This window comes from Homalodisca vitripennis, chromosome 1 (assembly GCF_021130785.1).
Source record: "Homalodisca vitripennis isolate AUS2020 chromosome 1, UT_GWSS_2.1, whole genome shotgun sequence".
Classification (NCBI taxonomy): domain Eukaryota; kingdom Metazoa; phylum Arthropoda; class Insecta; order Hemiptera; family Cicadellidae; genus Homalodisca; species Homalodisca vitripennis.
In genome coordinates, this window is record NC_060207.1 from 233,910,872 (window position 1) to 233,936,705 (window position 25,834).

The 25,834-nt window shown below is 33.5% G+C and overlaps 1 protein-coding gene across 4 annotated transcripts in view; it reads right to left on the reverse strand.

Annotated features, from left to right (window-relative positions):
- LOC124353147 (exportin-7) overlaps positions 1-23,965 on the reverse strand; it is an 83,606-nt gene extending 59,641 nt beyond the window's left edge. For all 4 annotated transcript variants that reach the window (XM_046803011.1, XM_046803009.1, XM_046803010.1 and 1 more), the window contains exons 1-4: positions 23,900-23,965; positions 14,228-14,468; positions 4,410-4,576; positions 2,138-2,362 (exon numbers count right to left, since the gene is read on the reverse strand). In XM_046803011.1, the coding sequence (XP_046658967.1) occupies positions 2,138-2,362; positions 4,410-4,576; positions 14,228-14,468; positions 23,900-23,914 (648 nt within the window). In that variant the 5' untranslated portion in view covers positions 23,915-23,965. The remainder of the gene's footprint in view (positions 1-2,137; positions 2,363-4,409; positions 4,577-14,227; positions 14,469-23,899) is intronic.
- Positions 23,966-25,834: the final 1,869 nt, after the last annotated feature.

The window sequence follows — 25,834 nt, forward strand, 5'->3', positions numbered from 1 at the left end:
TTGAATTGAATTTATTGATAGCAAAATATTACAAGATTCTATGCCTAACAACCAAGTCAACATGACTTATCGGTGAGGACTAGAGTTCAAGAAAATTTTACATATATATTTTTATTATAATATAGTTTAAATTAAATTTAGTGACAGTGATTACAAATTTGAGTGGCCATGGTGCAAACATACGTTATATAATAATAAGTAGCAGTTAATAAATATAAGAAAAACACTTACAAATCTATATATATATAAAAATCTTGAGTCACGATGTATGTTGCCAATAAACTCCAAAACGACTGAACCAACTTCAATCAAATTTCACATGTATCCGTAATTTAGTCTAACTTAGAAGATAGGATAGTTATTATCTGAATTATTCGCTTATGTCGTGAATATAAACGAATAAAATGTATTAATTAAATGTTTAATTATAAATCGTTGTTGATGTTAGAGTGTTTTTATATTGGATCCGACAGACTGCGCTACGACACATAATACAAAGCGAGCGGATACTTAACGGCTGTTAATACTTTCAGCTGAAGTTCATCAAAGAGGCAGAAACATTTGTTTACATTTAAAATTTAGAAAATTTTTATTGTAAAGTGCTTGATCAGTAGTGTAATGCAGGTTGCATAGAAGACGTCATTGCCTAATTTTAAATTCAGATTGCACCAATGATTAATAAACTATCTAATGCAATGAAAATACTATTAAACGCTATTATGAAAACAACCTCATTGTAAAAATCCGTGAATGTTTGCACATAAGGTAATCGAATTTGGTTACATGGAAGGTAAATGAAGAGTCGAAAGAAGACACTTTATGATCGAAATTGGGTTTCTTTGATACATTTTCTTGAAGGCACACTCCTAAATAATACTAGAAATATCTTAGACAGAAAATTAATTTTAACAGACCGAATTTGATTCTTTATAACCTAATTAGTTTACCGAGATTCATCCATATACATTAATTGTTCTGAATAACTTATCAACACCTAGCAAAAACCACGAAAGATAGAGGCAGGAATATGGTACATATCTTCATAATGCGTCCAAGAGGCTCACGATGGAACGACTATCAATTATCTCATCAATGTTTAGAATGTGATAGAAAAAGAATAAGTGAATATATTGTACTGTTTTCAACGGGAAATTGCGTGCGAAGCCGCGGGCAACTGCTAGTACTAAATAAATATTCAACAACTAAGTTTACGAAAAATAAATAACAAAACATAGGTATCAACAATAATAAACTCTAAATTGAATGACAACAACACAAAACAAGGATAATAAGAGTAAGAAATAACAAAATATAAACTATGACACAATTCTAAACCCAGTTTGATAAGTAGTGTACAAAATATGTATAAAACAATAATAATAACAACTTTCTATAAGCAATGCAATAAATAACATGAATGTTACTGTCTAAATGATTTTAAAAGATGACTGAAATAGCACTTTGTGAGTGTTAAACAATATTGAGGCACCATAAAACGTGAGGCTATTTAACTGTTAGGGATTTAGTTTTTTGTGCAGTTCATAAACATGTTCATTGAATATCATTTTTTTCGTCCAGAGTTACTCCTAAGTATTTAAATGCATCTATTACTGCAATGCAATCACAATTAGAAACATTAAATGTAGTGTGAACAGTGTCAGGGTTGTGCAATCACAATTATGCAATTTTAATACAATTTCTCTATTTTCTGACATTTTTTTGGGAACAGAAAATGCATAATTGCTGTCTTTGATCCATTAATAATCAGCTTTTGCATGGACCCATGGAGTTATTTTTTTAAATCTTCATTTAAATGCTCTGTCGCTACATGCAGACATCTATTGCCACTTACAAGAACTACATCATCGGCATATGCTAATATTGTAATGTGTTATCATGATGATTAACAATTATACTTGTATTTATTTACTCAAAAACAATGCAAGAGGTGGACTCGAAATTTATTTGATAACATGCAAGCAATAACAATATTACAAAAACTAAAACTCCCAAATAAAATGTAAGAACAATAACTATGCAACGTTACAAGATTGAAAGTATTGAAATAAAAAAGGCTATGTTTAGTACTACTATGTTATAACTATGCGTAAGTTTATATTTCTGAGTCTAAACAAACCTGTGATTCATCGCTAAAATTTAGACTCTTGCAATTCTCGCTGGCAGTCCCAAGCAGTGAGCAGGATAACCTAAATATCTCAAACAGCTGTGTGTCTCGGAAAGACGATGCTATCTTCCTGTGTTTTGTCAGCGATCGGTTGGCATCTGCCTCTGAGATCTGGTTCATTTCACATGTGAGGTGCGACAAAAGTTGTACGCCAATCATGCAGTGCTCCACGGAACCCTAGACATACCGGAGAGGTTCAACGTAAGCTACATTTACATCAATCATTTTACTTTTACTGTAAAAAGAGCCAGTTGTACAGGCTTGATTTTATCCCTTAAACCCTCCAAGTGGCCATAGTGTAACTTCTATACTGTCAAGCCCAGTATGGCCAATTTGCAAGGGTTTTTATAAACAAGTATATATGCTTTATGCAAAGGTATACTTATCATATATACACACACAAGGGCTATTCAAAAAGTAAGAAACATTTTCACCTGACACCACCAGGTGCGTGCCAATCACATACATATTTGTGTGATCATGCTCGGCACCTCAATGGGAACATCTCCACGCTACCCATTTTTTTTATATTCAAATTTGAATCATGTGCTATGACTCGATTCATTCCTTATTTAGAAATAAACAATTTAATTTATTTAGCTCAGCAGAAATATTATTAATATAATGCGTTGTTCTGAAATAGTTACATATTCTGCTTATAACGCTTGGAGTTAGATTCAATCCGTGAGATATTTCATTTACAGCATATGAAGGGTTAATATTTTCATGAGTGGTAGGGGAAGGTTAAGAGGGGGTAATTTTGGAAAATGTTATTAGTTTGTTAAAAAATAATTTATCTGGGAAGACAAGATTTTTGGAACTCTAGTGGAATGATTATCTTTGTTAGTGAAGCATTGCAACTTGCAGGGAGAGGGAGGGAATCCAAAGAGGTTTTTGTAAAATAAAAATAGAGTAAAATACCATTTCATTAGAATTATTGGTTATTAGATCATAATTATATCACACAGCAACATAAATAAAGTACATGCAGGATTTACAGAAATAAAAATCATTACTGTAAAAGGTGTTCCAAAGATGTTTTCTAGACATTGGCAAATTTCAGAAGTGCTTGAAGTAGAAACAAGATCTGGGGAGAGGGAAGGAATTTCAGTTACATAGGTTAAATCAAATTTAATTATCATTGGCGTGTTTGTTTCTAAATTATTTAAAGTAGATAAATATTTCTTTAAGCTCTAATGGTACTTGCGACAGCGTTTTACACGTGACATGCCGTATAGGTAGGTGCGCTGTATGTATATATCAGTATGGCACACCACATAACATCAGACAAATAAGACGATAAAAGATTAGCACTGGTTAATAATTTATATTTGGCGTGGCACTGAATCCACTTTGCTTTCAAAAATTATAAGACAATTCTGGTATTTTGAAACATTCACAGCACTTGTGGATTACAATGTACCATGTAATGGCCATGTCTTGTCACAGTAAATTTGCTGTACATCAGTTATTTATTATTCGATTTAAATAATTTAGAAAAAAATGCTAGATTTTAAGATATCCAATGTTTAAAAGTTTTAATGGTCGCCATTTTGAAAATACTAAAGATAATTTCATGATATTTTTATTGGTAACTGGCCTTGTTATCATAAACATTTGAGTCAAATTTGGTACAATTTATTTTATTACTTATTAATTTTTTATAAAAAACCACATACACACAGACAGATGGGAAACTAAGCATCGATGACCCATGTTCATATGGTGAAATATGTTTGTCGACCTGAGCAATAACGTGGTATACCTTTGTCCACAGAGTTACGGTACACCCTGTATAATACAAGCTGTTAACACTTTCACTGTGGCAATATACTGAGTGGTCTTAAGTGGTCTGACAACACAACATGCACATTATGACACCCGCTGTTGCCACTGTGTAAAGCTTATGGTATTTTATTATGAGGAAACTCTAATGTGTCTTTTAACAGACTCTTTATTATACTAAATCTATGTAACATTCCTTCTCGAGATCATTGTACACTACGTTCTATGTATGTTTTATTTTACTGCTGCCCATAACTATGATGCCAAAAACATACATAGGCTACGTAATAACATATTTTCTTAAAACCGCACTAAGAAAGGTTTTGAATAACTGTGTATTACTTTTACGAGAAACGAATAAAGATTCAGTGATATACTCGATGAAAATAAGTTTTACTTAGAGCTTAAAACTAGACGGGTGCCACTCGGGTACACTCACCTGAAGAAACTTTGTTACATCCGATATGACGTTTCTGAAGACATACTCTTCCTTGTCACTATCAAACCAGCCGAGTTTAGAGATCCGAGAAAACAGAGTTACCAGAGCCTGGATTACAAAGTTGGGAAGCTTTGGTCGGGTGGCAAGATAGTTTAACACATAATTCCCTGAAAAGCATACATTCATGAAATATTCAATTTTTTACCAACCACATTGCGATATTTTAACACTAACATTACCCCTTCTTGAACTTACTGAATGAATATAATGTAACTTTAATGTTAATGTATTCTCACAATACATGCGGGTACATGAAACACACAAGTGGAGCTGGAGTACATTTTCCGAAATCGAGAGTGGAACGCCTTTGCAGACAACTGACCATATTCTCAAAATATACCTCCAATTTCAGAGACTTAAAATGTTTAAACAGTGATGTGGTAAACTCCTATCGAAAAATAATTCTCTACACATATACAGTTATCCTCTAGAGTTATACTGTATGAGTTGTGTACAAAATTGCGTAATGCAATAAAGATGGAATTAATAACTTCTGGGTACTTCTTTCTTTAAAGTTTGTTATTGCCACTGGATGATATGAAAGGATAATTTGATTCCGGACATTTGTTATCATTATATGTTACAATGTTAAAAGTTTGTTAAAACGGAACAGTGTCTTATATTACAATTGTCATCACTCTTCACTATGGACCCCGATAGCGAGTGTGCAAAGCAATGTATTGTTAGTAATACAAAAATGCATTATTTTATCACAACCAGGCAAGTAATAAAATTGAGTGGTTTTGCTTTTAGTTTGTATTAATAGTGCATGTGTTCAGTTTATGGGTTGATGTTTTTTTATTCAAATAAAACTTTTTTATCAAATTATTTGACGTTTGATAAACACTTTAATCTGATGGAATATTTCATTTGTGGTCAAAAATTATTTCAACTGCAGTTGTATGCGATGCTATAAATTACTTCACAATTTGATATTAAACAATGTAATAATGCTATTCTGGCTTTCTATTGTAGATATAACATCAGGTGGTATCCGGGAGTTAGTCAGAGGATTAAATAATTGTTATATAATGACTGTTATCTTTGTTTCTTATGTCCATCATTAAGCTTCCACAAACATCAGTGGGTGGCAATGTTCACAGAATATCCTTGTATCTTTATAGTGTGCAATCTCAAAATTATCCATGGGGAAGGGAACAAGCAATATTATTCTTACCTGTACTGAATTACACAAATGTTCATGGGCAAACTTACAAATGTACAATAGAAACAGCTACCTTGGCGTCATTAAACCTATTGGTATTGGTTGCTTGTATACAAAGTCTAATGGTTATATAAAACGACAATAGAAACATAATCTGAAATATATTGTTACTGTGTTATATGGCTGCTCATGAGAGAGACCAGATTATGGTATAAAAGAACAATAGAAATAACTATCCTGCAATCTATTGTTCCTATCTGTACTGTATAACGGTTGTTCAAGGTATGGTTCACTGTACAAACAAAGGAACACTAGAAATAACTATCCTGTAATCTATTGTTCCTATCTGTACTGTATAACGGTTGTTCAAGATATGGTTCACTGTACAAACAAAGGAACACTAGAAATAACTATCCTGCAATCTATCTTCCCTATCTGTACTGTATAATGGTTGTTCAAGGTATGGTTCACTGTACAAACAAAGGAACACTAGAAATAACTATCCTGCAATCTATAGTTCCTATCTGTACTGTATAACGGTTGTTCAAGGTATGGTTCACTGTACAAACAAAGGAACACTAGAAATAACTATCCTGCAATCTATCGTCCCTATCTGTACTGTATAATGGTTGTTCAAGGTATGGTTTACTGTACAAACAAAGGAACACTAGAAATAACTATCCTGCAATCTATCGTCCCTATCTGTGCTGTATAATGGTTGTTCAAGGTATGGTTTACTGTACAAACAAAGGAACACTAGAAATAACGATCCTGCAATCTATCGTTCCTATCTGTACTGTATAATGGTTGCTCAAGGTAAGGTCCAATGTACAATTATTAAAGGTACAATAGAATCATCCTGAAAATGTATTAATCCTATCAGCACTACACATGTTTATATATTAGGAAGATTTTATGAACAGATAAATTTAAAACAAATATTAGTACATAAAAAAGAAAGTAAAAAGAAAGAAAGAAAAAAGAAGAGAAAGAAAAAAGAAGAGAAAGAAAAAAGAAGAGAAAGAAAAGGATTCAACGGTGACGCCTGGGTTCATTTTCTGCTGCCTGGACTCCCAGCACTTTTCTGGTATGTTTGAACACTTTTCTTTTTCCTTTTTTCTTTCTTTTTTTATGTACTAATTACCTTTTCACCTCATAAAAGGATAGATTTAAATCCTCGAATCGTTTTATACTTTTTGAAACATATAACAACAATGGCAGACTTAGATTGTATGTTTGGACTAAACAATTTTGGAAGTAAGGCTTCAAGCACTAGGAGTATAGTGAAAACGACAATGTTGAGAACCCATTTCGGGCATAGTAGTATTACTCAATTACCTGAATGCCACACCATCTGCCTGCTACTGAACAAGACCAGTATACTATCTTACACTTTGACCAAGAATTTAGTGATAGTGACTTTAGTGATAGTGATGCAAGATGCAAGATGCTATTGAAAGCAAAAACCTGGGGTTTATTCACAAATTTGCATTCATAAGCTTCCAAAATCTACAACACTGCCCACCCAGAAATTCTCCTCCTATAAATTATTTTATAAGTTATTTTTTCCATTTAATTTTTCAACTTTTAGTAACAAAAACAAAACATTACGCCAGGCATGTTAAAAATAAAAACCAAGGAAAACGAGGAAATCAAGCCCAAATCGCACATTCAGACCTATTTCTTATTTAGAGATAAATGCGTTCATCGCCGTCCTTTTTCTATATGGGACTAAATAAAGAACCATCAATTGACTGTACTGGAATACCAAATCTTCTCAACAATACTCATGGTTTACAAAAACACTTAGCCAGAATAGGTTTGAGTCAACTTTAAAGTGGTTTTCACATGGTACACACTGAAAATTTATCAAAACCTAAAGAACAAGGTTTTGATCCATGTGCTCGTTTTAGGCTCACTAATTGAGCATGCACACTGAGTTTTTAGGCATTAGTACATACCACATAAGCAACTTTCCATGGATGAAAGTCTTGAAAGCACTAAGAATAATATCCAACTTATTGAATACTTTCCCCACAAGCACAATCACAAACGGGGCTTCAAATTGTTGGTGGTCTGTGACGCAGCTAGTAATTATGGTGAATTTGAATTAAATTTGAATTTGAATGGTTTAAGATTTATTTGTTAAAAAGGGGCAAACAAAACGAATGATAATGGACAGGTCTACAATGTTATTGGGCACTTTCTACAGATGGAAAATTATTTTAAAAAAAGGTTCCATGTTTCTGTAGATAATTTTTCATGCCCATACTTCCTGACAAAGTATTTGTATTCACATATTACTGGAACTCTTCTGAGTAACAAAAATGGAATTCCTCCACAGATGTTAACCATATTGTCTGTACATGAATCAAAATACTGTTGTAAAACAGTATGCTTATGCTAGGGAGCAATCCTTAAAAAAAAACCTCAAAAGTTATACTACTCTCTACTAATAGTACTGACAATAACAAAATGAAAGCAGGAAAAGAGGCAATGAAGTATTTATTATTAAACAAACAACAAATGATTCGACAATACAACAATTCCTTCATAGGAGGTATTTACACTGCTGACCAGATACTTTATTGTTATCTGGTTGAGAGGCGGACTCTCAAATATTGGAAAAAGATTACATTTCATATCTTTACCAGAATGACTATAGTACAGATTATAAATATATAATCTTTACATATTGTATAAGTGAACATGGACAACCGTATCCAATATAGCTCTATACACAGATTGAGCTTCATTATTTTCATTATAGATGAGATCTCAGATAAGGGCTCAAGGATACAGCAAAGCATCAACAATACGGACATCGCAATCATGGCAATGTTCATTGCACCCTTTACACCCTACAGAGGAAAAAGAGTGCAATTGCAGTGTATGAACATTTTGAAATATAATTTTTTTTGTAAATATTTAATCCTTATTAAAGGGAGCATGTACCTTTTTGGCACCAAAATATCGATTTTTTGAAACATATCATAAAAAAATACTATGTTTTATGCCCTTTTCAAAAATATATAAACACTCTATATCTGAGAGGTTTAGAAATTATGTGTAAAATGTGTTTTAAGAAATGTATGCACGCTTTTTTCAGCTGACAACATGGCGCGCTATGGATTGTTAGTGTCAGAATGTATTATAATACATATTACTTGCTCCAATTTGTATGATTATTAAGTTTTTCCCCTTTAGGTTGGTAGCACTGCTTGCTTTAGATGTATTTGAAGGATGTAAGTCATCTGTAACTTACCTAACCTACACTATTGATATTATTGTTATTGTTTATGTTTACTAACAGGGTTTGTCAGTGTAATTCTATTTTGTGTGGTGCCAGTGATCAAAACTTTGGACTCTTAGTGTGTATTTATTATATAAATAAGTGATATTATTGTGTATTAGCCATGCCTAGAGTGAAAAGGTTCAATAAACAGTCTTACAGAGGTAACCAATTTCGTAAAAAATTCAAGTGAACTAGGACTAAGTGCTTCTCCAGGTACAAGTGAATCTAATAGGCCTAGGCCTAAACAATCATCTAGTTCTAAGAAGATTAATGATTCAAAGTTGCCTAAATTTAGTGATTATGACATAAACAATGTAAATATTATAATAGATTTACAACAGATTTCTGGCCTAATTAAAATCTTTCACTGCATGTAAAATATTGTAGTAGTTCCGACTGCATTGACATAAGCCTAGATTGAAGACTTCAAGTGTGGAATAGTACATCGTGTAAATATTTGTTGCAATGTATGTAAACATACTGACTCAGTAATAAGCTCCAAATGTGTGTCTAGAAATATGTATGAGTTGAATCTAAGATATGTTTATGCTCTAACGTTCAATCGGCAAAGGCCTAGATTTCTGGTAGGGTATTTTCTGCTGTGATGAATATCGCTCCACAAAACAACCGAATTGAAAAATATAATAAAAAAACTGCTTACTGCTGTAACAGAGGTAAGTGAATGTTCACTTAGACAGGCAGCTGATGAAGTTCGTAGCCTAAATGATGATTGTCGTGATATAGCAGCCGCTTTTGACGGTACCTGGCAGAAGCGAGGCTTCACCTCTGTGAACGGCGTAATGACAGCAACATCCTTCGATATAGGAAAGGTTATGGACTTTGAGTGTTTCAGCAAATATTGTAATAAATGTGTCAGAAAACCTCTAAGCCATGACAAAACCCTATTGAAACAGCACAAAAATTCTGGTACTTGTTTGGCAAATTTTTCAGGTACAAGTGGTGGAATGGAGGTGGCGGGAGCTCTGACTCTTTGTCGCCGCTCTGAGGCTAAACTCAATGTGCGATACACAAAATACCTTGGAGATGGGGACTCTAAGGGGTTTACTCATGTTGTGGCAAACAATCCCTATGGTGATGATGTTTTGTTAGAAAAACTTGAAGGCCTTCAACAAATCGATTCCAATAGGGTTAAAAAAGCTGACAAAGAAGTCCAAGAAGAAAATAAAAAGAAGAGGATAAAAAAGAAGGATAGGAAAAAAAGAGGTAAAAATGAAGAAGATGATTACTGTCCAGGTGGATTTTTTAAAGTGATTATGTGTTTTGAAGTGTAACTAAAACTTTAAAAGCTGTTTTACCGAAAGTACCGTTTTGTGACATTTCGGAACACGTTGTGAAACAATTATTAGACTTACAGACTTTCAAATTTTACACACTTATTGCAGACTAGTTGGTGAGTAGATTCATGCTTTTTTATCAATATATATTATGTTTTTATAATTTTAAAAAATATTGTATTTACATAATTAAAAAAAAAAATTTTTTGTTAAATTTGCTACCACGATAATTTTTTTGTTTTATTGAGATATTAAAAAAAAAAAGGCATGAAAATATAAAGCTGTTAATGTAGAACAAAACCCTAAAGTTTAAAGTCAATATGTCTAATAGTTTAGGAGATAATGGTACCGACATGTTGCAGTGTACTCCCATTTAAATAACATGGGACCCGAAAAAGGTACATGCTCCCCTTAAGGATTTAATACTTATAATCTGAAAAATTGTATGTTAGGTAAATGTATAGTTTCTATAGTGACAAAAGTGTACTATCTTACTAGTAATCCAACTAAATAAGGTAAATATTGAACACTCTTGACAGCACAGTTTTATAAAAATAAAAATTACCAAATATCCATTTTTACCATATTGTTTTATAATTTTGAAACAATGTTAACAAGTATATTTACTTTAAAATAATATATTACATGTTGTGTGTAATTTTTATCATATGATTTTATAACTCTAAGGAATTAACCCTTTGAACCCCAGGCGACGAAATATCGTCGCCGAGAGAAACTACGCGAAGATCCCCGCAGCCACGATGTATCGTAGCCAATGAAGATGCGAGAATCCCCGGGCGACGTAATATAGTCGCCATGGTATATGCGTTTAATACATATTTATTTGTAACCGTAAAATACTTATTTTACGAGTATTAATACATATATTTATGAGTATTTTAGTAAAATACAAATTTTTTGTTAGTAATATAGTGTATTTAAAATAAAATCTATGCTCAAAAAAAATATATTACTCTTTGTTGCTACAGCTGTATTTGTTTACAAAGCGGTCTAATGTTACGTATATTGTCTTTGTGCGTGTGAATTGAGTTAAATGTTGTAATTGAGGACTGTTTTTAGTCACTTTTTCTTTAGTTTTAATCTTATAGTAATAATCAGTTCTGTGAACAATGAGTGACAACATTGTAAATCACCCGAGTGAATTGGACAGACAACTGGATGTTGACCTATCAGATGACGATTGGTCTGACGTCTCATCAATTTTCAGTGATGAAACTGATGTTGATCCTACCTATAGGCCAACTATCTCGGACTCAGATGACGAAGAAATGCCATTTAGTCAGCTATCTACTTCTCGCGGTAACGCCGCCGCTAGGCCTACTCCGGACAATGACCAACCGGCCTCAGTGAGATCACGGTTTGCAAAATCTTTATCTTTAGAGATATCAATATAATTGTTTTTGACATACATAAAACTAAATTTAGAAAAATGAAATGTGGGTGCCCATAGTAATTTTTCTTATTTTTGAATTAAAAAATCTTAAAATCTATTTTTTACCTAAAAAACTAAAAACATATATTTCAAAGTTATTTTAATGTTGTTAAACAATTGTTTATACTTCAGACTAACCTTTTTCTGTGTACACAATTTCATTCTGTACATTTTGGTTTGTAATAAAAGACAATAGCATAAAAAATAGCAAAAATATTAATTTTTTTACGAACAGTATGCAATACAGCTGTTTCCGCTCCGGGGATTCTCTGTAGTTCTTAGGTCAAATGGTTTTGGTAAGTTTTTCCCACCATCAATATTTTGGTCTGGGGTTCAAAGGGTTAAAAATGAAAAATTAACTTTTTGTGCTGTTATTCGCATTTGTAAAATGTTAATTGTATTGTACAGAAAATTTAACAATAAAATCAGCAACAACAAAATTAACCCATTGCGGATCGTATTGTTTTGGCGCGCGGGCACGAATTAATTTACGGTCAGCGGCCGCACGAACAGCAATGGTGCGCCACATCGTATCGCTCGCTATTGTATACTAGAATATTCAGCTGTGAAGGTATTCGTTCAGATGGAACAACGACCTGCTGGGGTATCCGTGATGTAGGAACGATAACACGCGAGCAAGGTTCCGGGGTGGCAGGGATGATGTCTGAATCATAGTCTAAATAAAGCGGCTCGGGCGAAGTGATTACAACATCCGCGCCATTGTCTAGACTAAACCCGCCAATATGTACGTCTGCGTCGTTTAGTTGTGTCACTAACCTCAAAAGTATTATAATAACAACTTAGGAAAACACCCAATCAGAAGCGCTAAAAAGCAGAGAGTAAACTCATAAGAATGATTTTTCAACTTCGACATACAACTGCGATCTGTAGGATATTTATAAAACTTTTGAAAACTCTAAACATAGACCGTTGTTAAACACTATTAGTAGACAAGTGAAGACGATCGCCCGATCTATCAGACATTAAAAGAACTATTTGGAGGGAAATTTAAAAGCAGACCGCTTTTGCGACCTGAGCAACTATAAAGTAAATAAATAAAAGAAAGGCTCTGGTTCAGGTCAAAATTCATAAGATTAAAGTCATGGACTATGAAACAATAAGATGTAAGGCTATACGTGTAATGATTGGTTGGGAAATTTGCTTTGAATAGTTCGAATTGTCTGACCGATCATGTATGCGGGGAACTGAAGAGATTTCTACCAGTCATCGTCCAACCAATGCCACTCCGATGAAGAAACCTGGCTTGTGGGGAATTCAGCCGAATGGCCATCTGTAGATTGACAACAGTGGTAGTTCAGTTGGTTTTGACGTGACTGTGATATCCAAACATAACCTCACTTTTTTTAAACCTATGTAATTTGAAGACCAATCAAAACGTGAGTGAGGAACAGTTGTTCACAAACTAAACCGAGACAATCGGTTGGCAACATTAAACGTGCGCTCAACTCGGCAACATCGTTACCCACAAGTTGTTGATTGTCATTCAGTTTAGAGGATCACTTTGCATAAAATATGATGTTTGGGATAAATCAACTCTTGATTCCAGGAGTAGTAAAATTATTTTTTAATTTCATGTTCAAATTATTTCTTGATTTCTTAAGTTCTTAGAGACATAAATTTGTTTTTGAGATTTTCCCGGTTCTACAGGGAGATTCCTGATTTCCTAGTAAGGTGGCCACCCTGTTTAAAAGAGAATTAGTAATACAGGTAGTAGCACAGCATCCCTCAATAAGCAATATAATACCAAACAAACCCAGAAGAGGAGGGCAATGTGTTAAATACATTACGAACTACCACATCTAGTAGCGTTATAAGATTAACATATAGAAAAATTGGTAACACATCTATCGATTAACCAAACAAAATTAAACAGATTAATTTAACAGATTAAACTTTGTGAAATATACTAAAAAATAAAACACATCTGAATTTAATAAACAATAACTTAACTAGTTTAGATTCTTTCTGACAATCTTGCAAACCTCCTCTTCAAGTTAAAACTAAGCCATTGTTTATAAAAAAAACCTTGATATAGTAAAAAAGATAAGGAATAATTTTTAATTCTGACACAACATATTGCCCATAAAGAAGACTTTTTTTAAAGACCTCATTAAAAGTGATCTCTCTACGAAAATAGTCCAATTCAAATCAGGTATTGGGTATAAAAAATAAATGTTATCTTAAAACTGTTTTATAGAGGCTTTATTTTGCTAGTTATGTTGGGTTACATTTTTTTAATGTTTTTAAAATCTAATAAGAAAAAAAATCATACAGTATATTTAAAACAATTCAACACAAATCCTACATTGTTGAAATAAAACTTATAATCTTAGTTATCGACTGTTAAATTACACCTAGGAATTAAAGATGCATCCACCATTTTGTACAAATCACAATCACGTTGTAAAAATATGAATACACATAATTTATAAAACACATTTCAAATAGAAACAATTTTTTTACAGATATACAATAAATTGTATATACAAAACTACATAAAACTGACAAAGTAATGTATGAAATACTTACTAATGTCAACTCTTTGTTGAAGACTGAGTGATTGAGCGCTGCGTGAGATAAGTTTGGTGAGTGTGGTGGCTGCGAGGAGTTGAGCGTAACACGAGTCCCCGCGGTCAAGCAACAACTGACACTTGGACAAAGTATCAGGAGCATTCTGGAACACCACCAGGGCCTTTTCTGCCTGCACACGGAGTGACGGGTCTGTGGCTTCATACAGCTGCTTGCAGAGCAGCTCTAGCTGCCGAACCTCCTGAAATGCAGAATCACAAGCTCATAGTTGGTTTATAATATATACTATACGTTACCTCTCTGGCTACTTCACTAGTTTAGTTACAAATTGGATTAAAAAAACTTGTTTTTTACAAGGTGTACACCTAATCAAGTGTGGTTAGTAACACGAAATATAATAATTGGAAGTATACACTGTATGATAATATTCCCCAGAAGGGTTCACTTCTGGCTGGTTTATACCTTCCAGTTGAACCTACCACTGTGCACAGCAAAAACCGATATGTCACTTAAATTGGGGAACCTTATGGATGTCCAGGAGCGGCACATCGCTAACCGCAAATTTCGACATTCTGGGGCGCAAGGATAATTCTATAGGTCTATTCTACTGCGGGAGATGACTGTTGGAGTTGGTGGGGTCTGTTCCCTAAGAGTCAAAGGCTCTTGCCAACCTAGACATAAAGGCGTGCCACCCCCTGCCTGCTTTGACTAGACAGGCTGATTCAGAGCTGGCTTCTGCTTCTTCCTAGGGGGACATAACTTAAGATTAGTGCCCTACACTTTTCCACAGACGGCCCTACTCCCAATCTTACCCATCCAAAATATCCTGTCACTCCTGAAGCAGCGCAAAGGTCCTTATAGGACTAGGTGCAATTTTCTAAGCTTCTTGTCCTAAGAAAACAAAAAATGGTAATATTACAAAACCCCATGTTAAAAAACAACATTCGTTTCTAATTGCAAATTTATAAAAATATCAATATTTTTCTCTAAATTTTTAGAAATTACAAAATAAAAACTATCAGATTTATTACTTTTCTCGTCTCATTTGACCACTATAGAATATTTACTTTTTAAATAATTAATTACAATTGGCTACAATTTCATTTTTTTTTTTTTTAATGAGGTAAAGAGCCTAAGATTCTGCACTTAATCCTGAAAGGACCTTTGTTCCTCCCTTACTTACTTTCCACCTTTAAATCTGGGGCTTCTGCAAAAACCTATTAAATTTGAGGACTCCTGTTCTCTGATGTCATTTGGGCTCAAGAGATAATTTCCTAGGAATTTTTTCCTGGTTTTGCAAATAGCAAACAGTTTAACCGTACGTGTTCCACTGATACTTCTATCTCTTTGCATGGTCAGCATTCATCAGTCTCGTTTAGATTCACCTTCATCAGATGTTTTCATGTTTTCAAAGACCATGTCCTGCTACCATCCAAGGTAGGCTACTAATTGTATATTTTCCTTGCTTAATTCTAGGAGTCTTCACCAACCTTTTTCATATGGAGAAATTAATATTTTTTATTTTCTGAATTCTGAGGCCTTTCTCTAAGTCTTGGATCTAATCTCCTTTTCCCAAACATTTAATAGTGTTTTAGTGTAGAAGACTAATCCACAGCCCGGCTTTGATTCTACCAAAAGGCTTTCAGAGTAGGCTAATTTCTAAACTTACTAAATAATAAATTATTTCGAGTTCGATACATATAGAAAACGACCAGATTTATTTCTTTAGACCCTTTTCACACCCTTGAAAAAAAAACAAAACAGGTTTTCATAGTTCAATGCATAGACTTTCAAATACAACTCTATCAACAAAATATTATGAAAAATACTAATATTTAATACTAAAATTAATTATTAACCTCTGAAACTTAACTAAGGTACTAAGGTACCTTATCCCTAGCAAATTTACAAAAGGATAGCAAACATGTAGTCCTTTTTTTATTGAACTGGCAAAATCTATTTTAGCTTCACTATAGAGTAACTCATAGTTAATTGTAAAAATCTCATAATTTTTGCATTAGAATGTCTCAAAGCTCCAGAAACAGCTTAAGGATAATAATAATACTTGAATTGCACGTTACAACCAAGTTCTAGTGAAATAAGTTTGGAAAACATAAGCAATCATTACCAAGTTGATGTAAATAAACGGATTAAGTAAACTAAGCAAGTGTAGTTAAAACAGGTGCAAGAAGAACTAAGAGTAATTAGGAAAATCAAGAGAAAGGTGATAAGATAAACAGAGTAAGGCCCAAAATTATTGTGTGTACAAATAACTTAATAGACGCAAGTTCGAGTCTGATAGGGGTTAAACGTGCCTGGTTTAACTTTGGAAAGGTAAAGGAGGGAACTTAAGTAGAAAACATTCATAACTTCTTATCATAGACATTTCCTGATATCAATTTTACTGTTTATCCACCTAAAATGAAAGGAAAATTTGTAGTTTCATACTATAGGTATGGATCTTTATTGCACGGACGAATTTATGATGTCATAATACTGACCTAGTATGATTACATTAAGACCTTTTTTATTCCCATGAAATCAACGATACACAGGACAGAGATGGAGAGTGAAATTATTAAAAGCTATAATTCGAAAAATTGAAAAAAAGATTATCCAAAATAGAGTCACCCTAGGCCTATGTCTACTGAGGTGGGTGTAACATCTCATACAAGTGCCATTAAACTGTATGGTGTGAATTCTCTTTTATAAACTCTCTTTTTCATAAATATTCAATCTATAATAAATAAAATACTTGAATTAGAGCAATCAATTGGATTGTGATGTATTTTGTATCAATGAGCACTGGTTGAATATGAGGAATGTGACTTATACATATATACCATCTTGTTTTCAACGACCTGCAAGGTTTGGTCACCCCCAAATGGAAAAACGGGAGTGTATCAATATTTGTAAGGGAAAATAAACATAAATTGTTAGACTTAACCTATAACCACATTGAAGTTGGTCACTTGTGTATAGAAAAACAATTTGATTTTGCTGCAGTGGACCTACCAAATTTAAACTTGTGTGTGGTTACTGTTTATAGAACACCCAACTGAGATGTGGATGTTTAAACTACAACATTATCGAACTTCTTAGCTTTCCTGAGCACAGATAGGTTCAAGTTTTGAATAGTATTTATGGCATTATGGCAGCTGATATGTCAGGTGCATTGAGAAGAGGACATATATATTACTTAATATGTTAAGATCACAAAACTTTTTTTGTTTGCATGATTAACCGACTAGGGGAGATGTGTGTTCGGACAACATCATAATCATAATGCCGGATTTATTGGCGATGATATTATTTGCTAAACACTTATTAGACCATATGGGCTTGCTGCCCGAGATTGCTGTAAAATATAAAGATACTCAATTACCACATATGCCTAAAGGGAAGATCAGGTCTTACGGCAAAATCTGTGAAAATAGTTTAGAATATTTTAATCTGATTTTTTATAGATTGGCTAGTTTTGGTATGTAATAATAACATCTGAGGAAGATTCCTTTCAAAATCTTATAGATATAATCTCCAATAACTAATATTTGTTATCCAATTGTAAAAAAGTAAAACATTATGGTAGCAATACATTTAAGAAAAATATCTTAAACTTGCTGCTCGTGGTTTATTACAGTAGATAATAATTGATGTTACACAGAAAGTGCATAACTGCCATATTAAGAGGTCATATTATTAAACTTAAGTTAAGGAAGCAAAACATCAGCCAAATGAGAATGATATTAATAGCGATGGAAATACCTAGAAGGCAACCTGGAATGTTATTAATTTTGAGACCAAGCGATATAAAGTTAATATAAATGAGCAGAAATCTCCTCTTATAATGTTAATAGAAGTGAGAAGAAATCTCTTCTCATATCTCCCACTGAATTTAACAAGTATTTTGTAAATATTAGAGAAACATTAGGATTTAATGATGATCATATAGATATAGTTAATGTATATCAAATGTTACGAACTAGTAATATTAACTGGAATTGTAATGCAAATTTTACTTAGGTTAATATAAGCCCAGAAATCGTAATAAATCTTAATAGGCTAATAAGTAACTCAGATGTAGATTATTATGGTCTTTCGAATAGAATACTAAAAAAAGTAGGGCAGATAATGAATATTGCTCTTGCTTATTTAATAAAAAAGATGATGACGGAAGGTGTATTCAACTGTTTAAAAATAACTATAACAGTTCCTGTCTACAAAAAGGATGATAGATCTCATAAATGTGATTATCAGCCTATTTCTCTTCTGCCCGTCACATCCAAAGTAATACAGTATTTTGAATCAGAATTTGTTAACAACTCCCAGTTTGACTTCAGAAAAGGTCTTAAAGCAGTTGAAAATATTATTAAATATGTTTTAGAACATTAAAAAAAAATGATGTATGTGCAACCTTACTAGATTTAAATAATGCTTTTTACCTTTAACTTCTAATTTTTATTAGAAAGTTAGAATATTTTGGGGTTAGAGGCGAAGAATTTCTTTTGATGAAATCATATTTTACTGACAGGTTATAGACTGTTAAAATGTAAGACCGGAGATCAGACCTACTTAGAAATACAAGCAAAGTTCCACAGGGACAGGGAATTGGGTCCTTTTTTTGGTCTATGTTAATGATCTTCCTAGTTATATAAATATTAAATGTGTTCTGTATGTAGACGATAACACTTTTCTTACTGAAAATAAAAATCTAAACATAATAGAAGAAAAAAATCAAACTATAGTAAATTCCAATGTCTGGTAATTCTAATACAAACAAATTAGTAATAATAAAAAGGAAACAAACTGAAGAAATTCTTTTTAGTTTTTAAAAATCTGAACATAACAATGTTAAATTACTGTTTTTTCGTAGACAATAAGTTTCTATGGAATAAACATACTAGGCTATTTGTGTACTAGGCTAGCAAGAGTGACTTGCTTGATAAAAAGCTAAGGGACTGCATTAGTATGAAACTTGGAACTAAATTCTGTTATGACTTTTTCCATGTACGTATATTATATGGTTATAAATCTTTGGGGAAACTTCTGGAGCAAAAGAGGCTTTTAAGTGGCAGAAAAAGGGGTACTTTGGGATTATACCGACCACACCAGTATGAAGAACACAAAAATATAAATTTATAGAAACAAACATGATGGAACGAAAAAAACAACTCTGTAATTACAAAATTACTAACCTACAAGCATTTCCAGGTATTGTTGTCGCTGTTATCTTATCTTTCTCGAGAATCCCGATTACGGCAGGCCGCACGGCATCACATGATTTGCACGGTACATAATTGCCTTTCCATTACAATTCAATTTATATTTCTGATCAGCCCCTCTAGAATTTGATATTTTACTGATAGGTACTATCTCGAGGGATGTTTTTCTTTCGTTGACATCAGCGCGGGCTTCGGCAGCACCTTCGGACTACCGCGCTGATGGCCGGAGGCACTCGCATTTTGGGTGGCGGAATATGATCAAGAATAAAAACAAGTTTTGAGTGTTTTTTCAATAAAGAGTTTAGTTATAGTTTGGTAATGTTTGTTTTTGTTGAATTTTTGTGTTTGGAGAAATGTAGAGGTAAAACACGGGAGTACAACAAAGTGACGCGACTCTGCAATCACGTTATCTACTAGACCGCTCGACTTTGACCTCTGTCTGAGGATGGGGAGGGGTTTGCGATAAGACAATTCCTGTTTTATATTGACGAAATATTGTTTTACGCTAATCTAGTAATCAGTAGAACAAAAATGTCAAATAACGATTCATGTCTGGGTGTGGTCGGTATAATCCCAAAGTACCGAAAAAGGCAATAAGGGGAATAACTGGGTATAAGAGATACTGAATCCTGTAGGCCACTCTTTGCTGAATTGGAAATACTTACTGTACTATCTCTGCATATTTTGCATTTTTAATATATATTCAAGTATATTTTAAGCTCAAGAAGTAGTACCTAATATCTCAATACCAGGCAAAAAAGACTTAAATATTTTATTAATATGTGTTAAGTAGGAATTGTTAAGAAGATTTTACTGTACATTTCAGACTACTATAAGTTTAGGTATACAATTAAAAAGAACTTGACAGAGTTATATTTAACTTTTAACCATACAACATCAGTGTATATATGTGTAGTACATTTTGTATGTACAATAGGATTGTATACCTTGATTGTCTTATTCATGTGAGAACTATTTAACAATAAGCTCCTTAAAAAAATAATTTTAGAATAATTTCTTTAGATTTATAATTTCCATGACTATGTCTATTACAGCCTATCCTGTTTAATGACAGTAAACTACTGATTACTAAAAACACACCCGGATGGACTAGTTGAGTTATAACCTAGAATTTAAACACTTACATGATTTTTGTGCAATCAAGGTTTGTCAGTGCTTAAACATTTATTCTGGAAATTAAAGTATTCTATTTTAAGGAATTGTTAATATGTGGTTTTAGATCGCTTTATTATACTACTTGAGAGCTAAAAATATTACAACTTTGCCTAGAACCATATTATTAAACGTAGCAGGACAATGGCCAACAAAGTACAAAAAAAACTTCAAATTCCCATTATGTAGGCAAAGAAAACAACACAGGCCATTCGGACACAATAATAGGTCTAGTTGTCTACTTTAAAGTACACTCACATCCTTTGCATTGAAAATGCTGGAAAAAGTTACTAGCACCACATAAGAGTAAAAACAACTTCTATTTCTTTAAATTACACTACACAACCAAATCCAGCCAATTTGGAAATGCAATAACTAAATAGTAACATTAGTTGTGCAATGACAACAAAGACTAAAATAACAAAGGAAGGACAATGAATAAAGTTCATCATGGTAAAAACCATAAATAAATAGGTCGATCTCTGACCAAAATTATGAAAAACACAAAAAGTTATTATATAACTCTCAAATGCAGTTGGTAGACCCCATTCTTTCCACTCATACCCACATAACTTAAATGTTGTTAACACTGATATCCCATCCTCTTAAAATGACCCCTTCTTATTTTGTTATCCTTCCCAGAAACCCTAAATCTTCCTGCCCCATAGATCAATAAGACGAATTGAGATGTAGGCTAACTAAAATTTAAGCGCGTTAATACTTTTTGTGCAATATATGGTTTGGGTATCAGTGAGGTCAAAAGCCGGAATAGCCAATTAAAATCACAACTTAACATATTGTGCTTGTCCTGAACAAAAGTATCTAGTTTTAGAGCACAAATAGGCTATGATTTTTAATAATTGAAATGAAAATGACATGTGATTACACAAATATAAAATTTGTGTAATCACCTTCCTGTTATCAATTAATTTTCAGCATTATCTGTGCTGATTGCTTATCAGAGTGTTCTGTGATCAGAACAGTTTGGTAAAGCACCATCTACCAACCCCTGCAGTAGTCTTCACTACCTCTTAGATAACCATCCATTACTGGTACCACTGTTAACTTTTACACTGTCAATTAATTTTGAAAGTTATTTATATGTCTGAGTGTCGATTACGTGAGCGGTTAAAATATTAGAAAGGTAATTTATTCCTTTTCATCGGTCATCATGATTTTTCAGAGTAAGATTATGAGTTTGTTGTGTAATCGTGTGTTATTTTTATATCGACAAAAGATATTGTTATGTGTGGTTGGAAGTTAGCTGGTGGATTGTAAGTATATTGTATGTATACATATGAAATTAGGAAGTTATGGTTATGTTATCTTTGCTTATTTATTAACTTATGTTTGTTTTTTTAATATTATTTAATCGTTTGTACAAAATCTGGTTGAATTTGTTTGGATTAATTTGCAATTTAGTTTTATCCACATCAATAATAAGATTCCTATTATTAACCTATTGCAATCAATATCCTGTACAAAACAATATAAGGTTTTAGGGGATGAAAATGGCAAATAATGAATTTTAGAACATTAATGTGGAACTACTTTTCTTGCAAGATACTAAGAAGTTATGGTTGGGTGAATTTACAGTATTTGTTTGCTTTTTCCAGTTGCGTTTCCTAGCTAACAGTAATAGCCGGAGGCATTTGTGATCAGACCATTTAGAGTTTGATCTTTTAGTGATAAGTACTACCTTGTGTTGTTATCAGTACGAGACAGCACCGAAGGAGCTACTGCTGATGGCCAGAGGCACTTGTGTCAGACTGATAAGGACTTGTACTCTCAAAAGGTCTAGATTAACAAAAACATCTTTTATTTGGGTCAAAATCACTTGATTCCAATGTTATTGTTACTTTAGTTTCCAAAGATTGCGTAACAGCTGACATTAGCAACAACCAATACAAGATTGACTCATGATCACAAAACCACATGATGCCCAGCACAGATGTAGTAGATCAATGAAATATTACTCCGCAAGAAGGGTAGTACCACTATTAATTTTCTATAACTTTATTTGTCATTGTTATCCCTTAAAACCTTAAATTAGTTCAAAATGATAATGGCAATAGGTTAATAATGCAAAACTTCTCTTTTGCCACTACAGCCAATAATTTCACATTTACCATGTTTTGCTACTGCCTAATGATTCTTTCTGGAAATTAAATTATACTATTTTAAGAAATTTTTTAAAGGGGTTTTAGATCGTTTTAGGTAACATAGCTATAGTAAATATTATCCACCTTCGGCTGCAGTATACTAAGAGGCCACCACCACAATAGAATCATATTTATGATTATCTAAACTATATAAACAAAAATGTTGACACGAATTACATTATATAAAAACTATCTGTTATGTGTATCTATAAAATGTAACAAAACAGTTTAACATTTAGTTACTTTTTACTCTTTTCTTATATACTATGATTCTATTGTAGTGGTGGCCTCTTATTATACTACAGCCTCCACCTTCTCTACCTGAAAGTATACTGCCCTATCCAAGGGCAAACCGCCATACTTAAGGGCCCATCACTACTTGACAACCAAACGCCTTACAAGTGGGTTTGTCAAGCTACCTAAGCTAACCATCCCACCTGATAGCTGAATGTTCTACTGAAAAGCCATCTGCCCTACCTGAAGGCTTACCACATACCCAAGAGATATTTACTCCCTTTAGGAGGAAATATATTTTTTTATAGTTTTAGAACCTTCTTCACTTTTATGTTCAAAGTTATTGCTATCCTAGTCACTGGATAAGCACTTTCCAGTTGAAAAATTATCAAATACTGTGAAATGGATCTTTTTAAGTAGTAGGCTTGCAAAAAAAACAATATTCACTCCTCGTTTTGGTCAGTTCAAAATAATAATAGTCTTTAGTTGTCAATCAAAAAAAAGTTATGGCCTTGGTCAATGATTACATATCACCACAATTATGACATTTCATGAAATTGTTTGAATTGCAGAACGAATTATTCACGTCAATTTAAACATAAAATATTATTTAAACGTGGTTATAAATATTAAATTAAATATATATCATGAAATGCATCTAGGCTACTTGTTTATTTCATCCCGGCAAAACATTACCTTCTTACCCCATCATTGACTGCGCAATTATGGCAACCCAAAATATAAAAAATACAGGGAATCTGGCTATAACAATGTAAAATTTTGTGCCAAGAAAAACAAACTTAAGATTTAACATATACTGGAATTAGAACACGCATAAAATACAACTGAAAATGACAATTAAACATTGTTTACGAACTCACCTGTTCCTCCGCCATTTTCTCAACTTCATTGAACTACCATGGCGCAGTCTGCAAACATGATAAAAGAGTAGAACTAAAGTGGGAGGGGCTGGGGTGACAAGGTTGCAACGTTTGCAACTAAATTGCAAGGTGCATTTATAATTTTTATCTCATGACTAACCTATATTTGATATTTAATCAACCAGCTTGTGAGACCTTGCGTGTCTTTTTAGGAAATAAGGTCTTTGATTATGTAAAACACTGGGCTTTTGGAATAATATAGATTAATTTTAAGGTATCACCTATTATCCAAGAAAACCTATACACTTTTTCATATTGCGGACGATTAAGAAATGTTCCAGCTATCTCAAAATTCAGATTAAGTTTACTCTAAAACCGGAAGTACATTTGCATAAACGAGTTATTACGAAAACATGTGTTTATGTAAAGAAGCAAGACAATTGTTTTATTATGTAAAAATTAGTTTACAACTCAACAAGAAGGCATTCATGCCATACTTTTTCGAATGATTGACTTAATATGTCAAGAAAAGTATTCTGTAACTTTCAAGATCTGATTGATGATATCCTCCTGATGATATGGGCCTGTTCTAGCGGTCTACGGAAACATAAATCCAGCTGCACCGTGTTATGAATCCGTTTCCCATTAGTACAGTCAGATTCTAGTTGTGCCCTGAGGTTTTCATTGTATGATACCCAGTTTGTGTTCCTCGGATTCCTATACTGAACTTTTTCAAGCACTAGTTCTCCGATTTTGAAGCAGGTGAGCATGATAAGAGAGAGAGGGCTCGTCAGACACATGCCAGCCGCGTATCCGATTAACCATACCCTCCGTCATCGTGGTCACATCTATCTCCTCCCTACGCGTCCTCGTGCGGAACGTAGGTATATTTCCCACATTTGCAATCACTAGACTATGGGACATTATGTATTCTAGAAGCGACACCCCTGCTGTTAGTGTTGGTGCTGCCCCACGCCTCGTTGTGAGAGTTGGCGTCGCATCCAACCACTAGCTCTGATCCGCTCCTCCCAACATGGTCCACCAGGGTAGCCAATTCTCTGGAGGGCGTAAAGTACACATCATCATACGGAAGGTATGATGATGCAATCAGCAGGGTTCGTCCAGTCCCAGCCACCATCAGCCTGACTGTGACGAGATCCCTGCAACAAAACTCCAGAACAGGAATACCGTTCACCTTGTTGCTTACAACAATACAAGCTCGGCATTATTAACCTGGGCACTAACAATTTTGACTCCTGTCATAGAAAGCCCTGATATTTTACCCTTAAAAATCCAAGGTTCCTTTATCAGGGCCACATGAAAATCTTCCAACAGAAAGCGTCTGCAGAACATAGCTGAAGCAGCTTTATTGTGCTGCAGATTAACCTGAAGGACCTTGAGCCCCATGATCAACCGCTCCACCCCGCGTCCTCATTTGGACCTGCTCTATATCAATGAACACCCTCCAGTTCCTTCCTTTACGAGTAGCTGAAGACTGCTCATAAACCAGAATCACGGAGATCCCAGCATTCTGCCTACCAATGGCCCCAAGAATGGTCGCAGAGTCCTTCCCGGGAATAGGACCGTCGATCCTGAGGAAGACATTGATAGATATTATGAGTTTTTATAGACCCCATAGAGAGGGGGGGTGACAATAATAGTGGAACGATTAAGTTAAGGAATGTGTACGTTACAAATTATAATTATACCAGAATTGTATTGAATCTATAGTTTTATATTGAACTTAGTAGATAATCAAATTATTTACCTATATTCCTAAATTCGAGTTCCTCTAATAACTTTTTCCTATAGCCTCTATACCAATATAAATGATTTTAGGCGAGTAACAATATAAAAAGAATTAAATAACTACAAGTGATATTACAAAACTAATTTGTACTTGACGAGTCTTTTTTTTCTCTTTGACTTTATAGT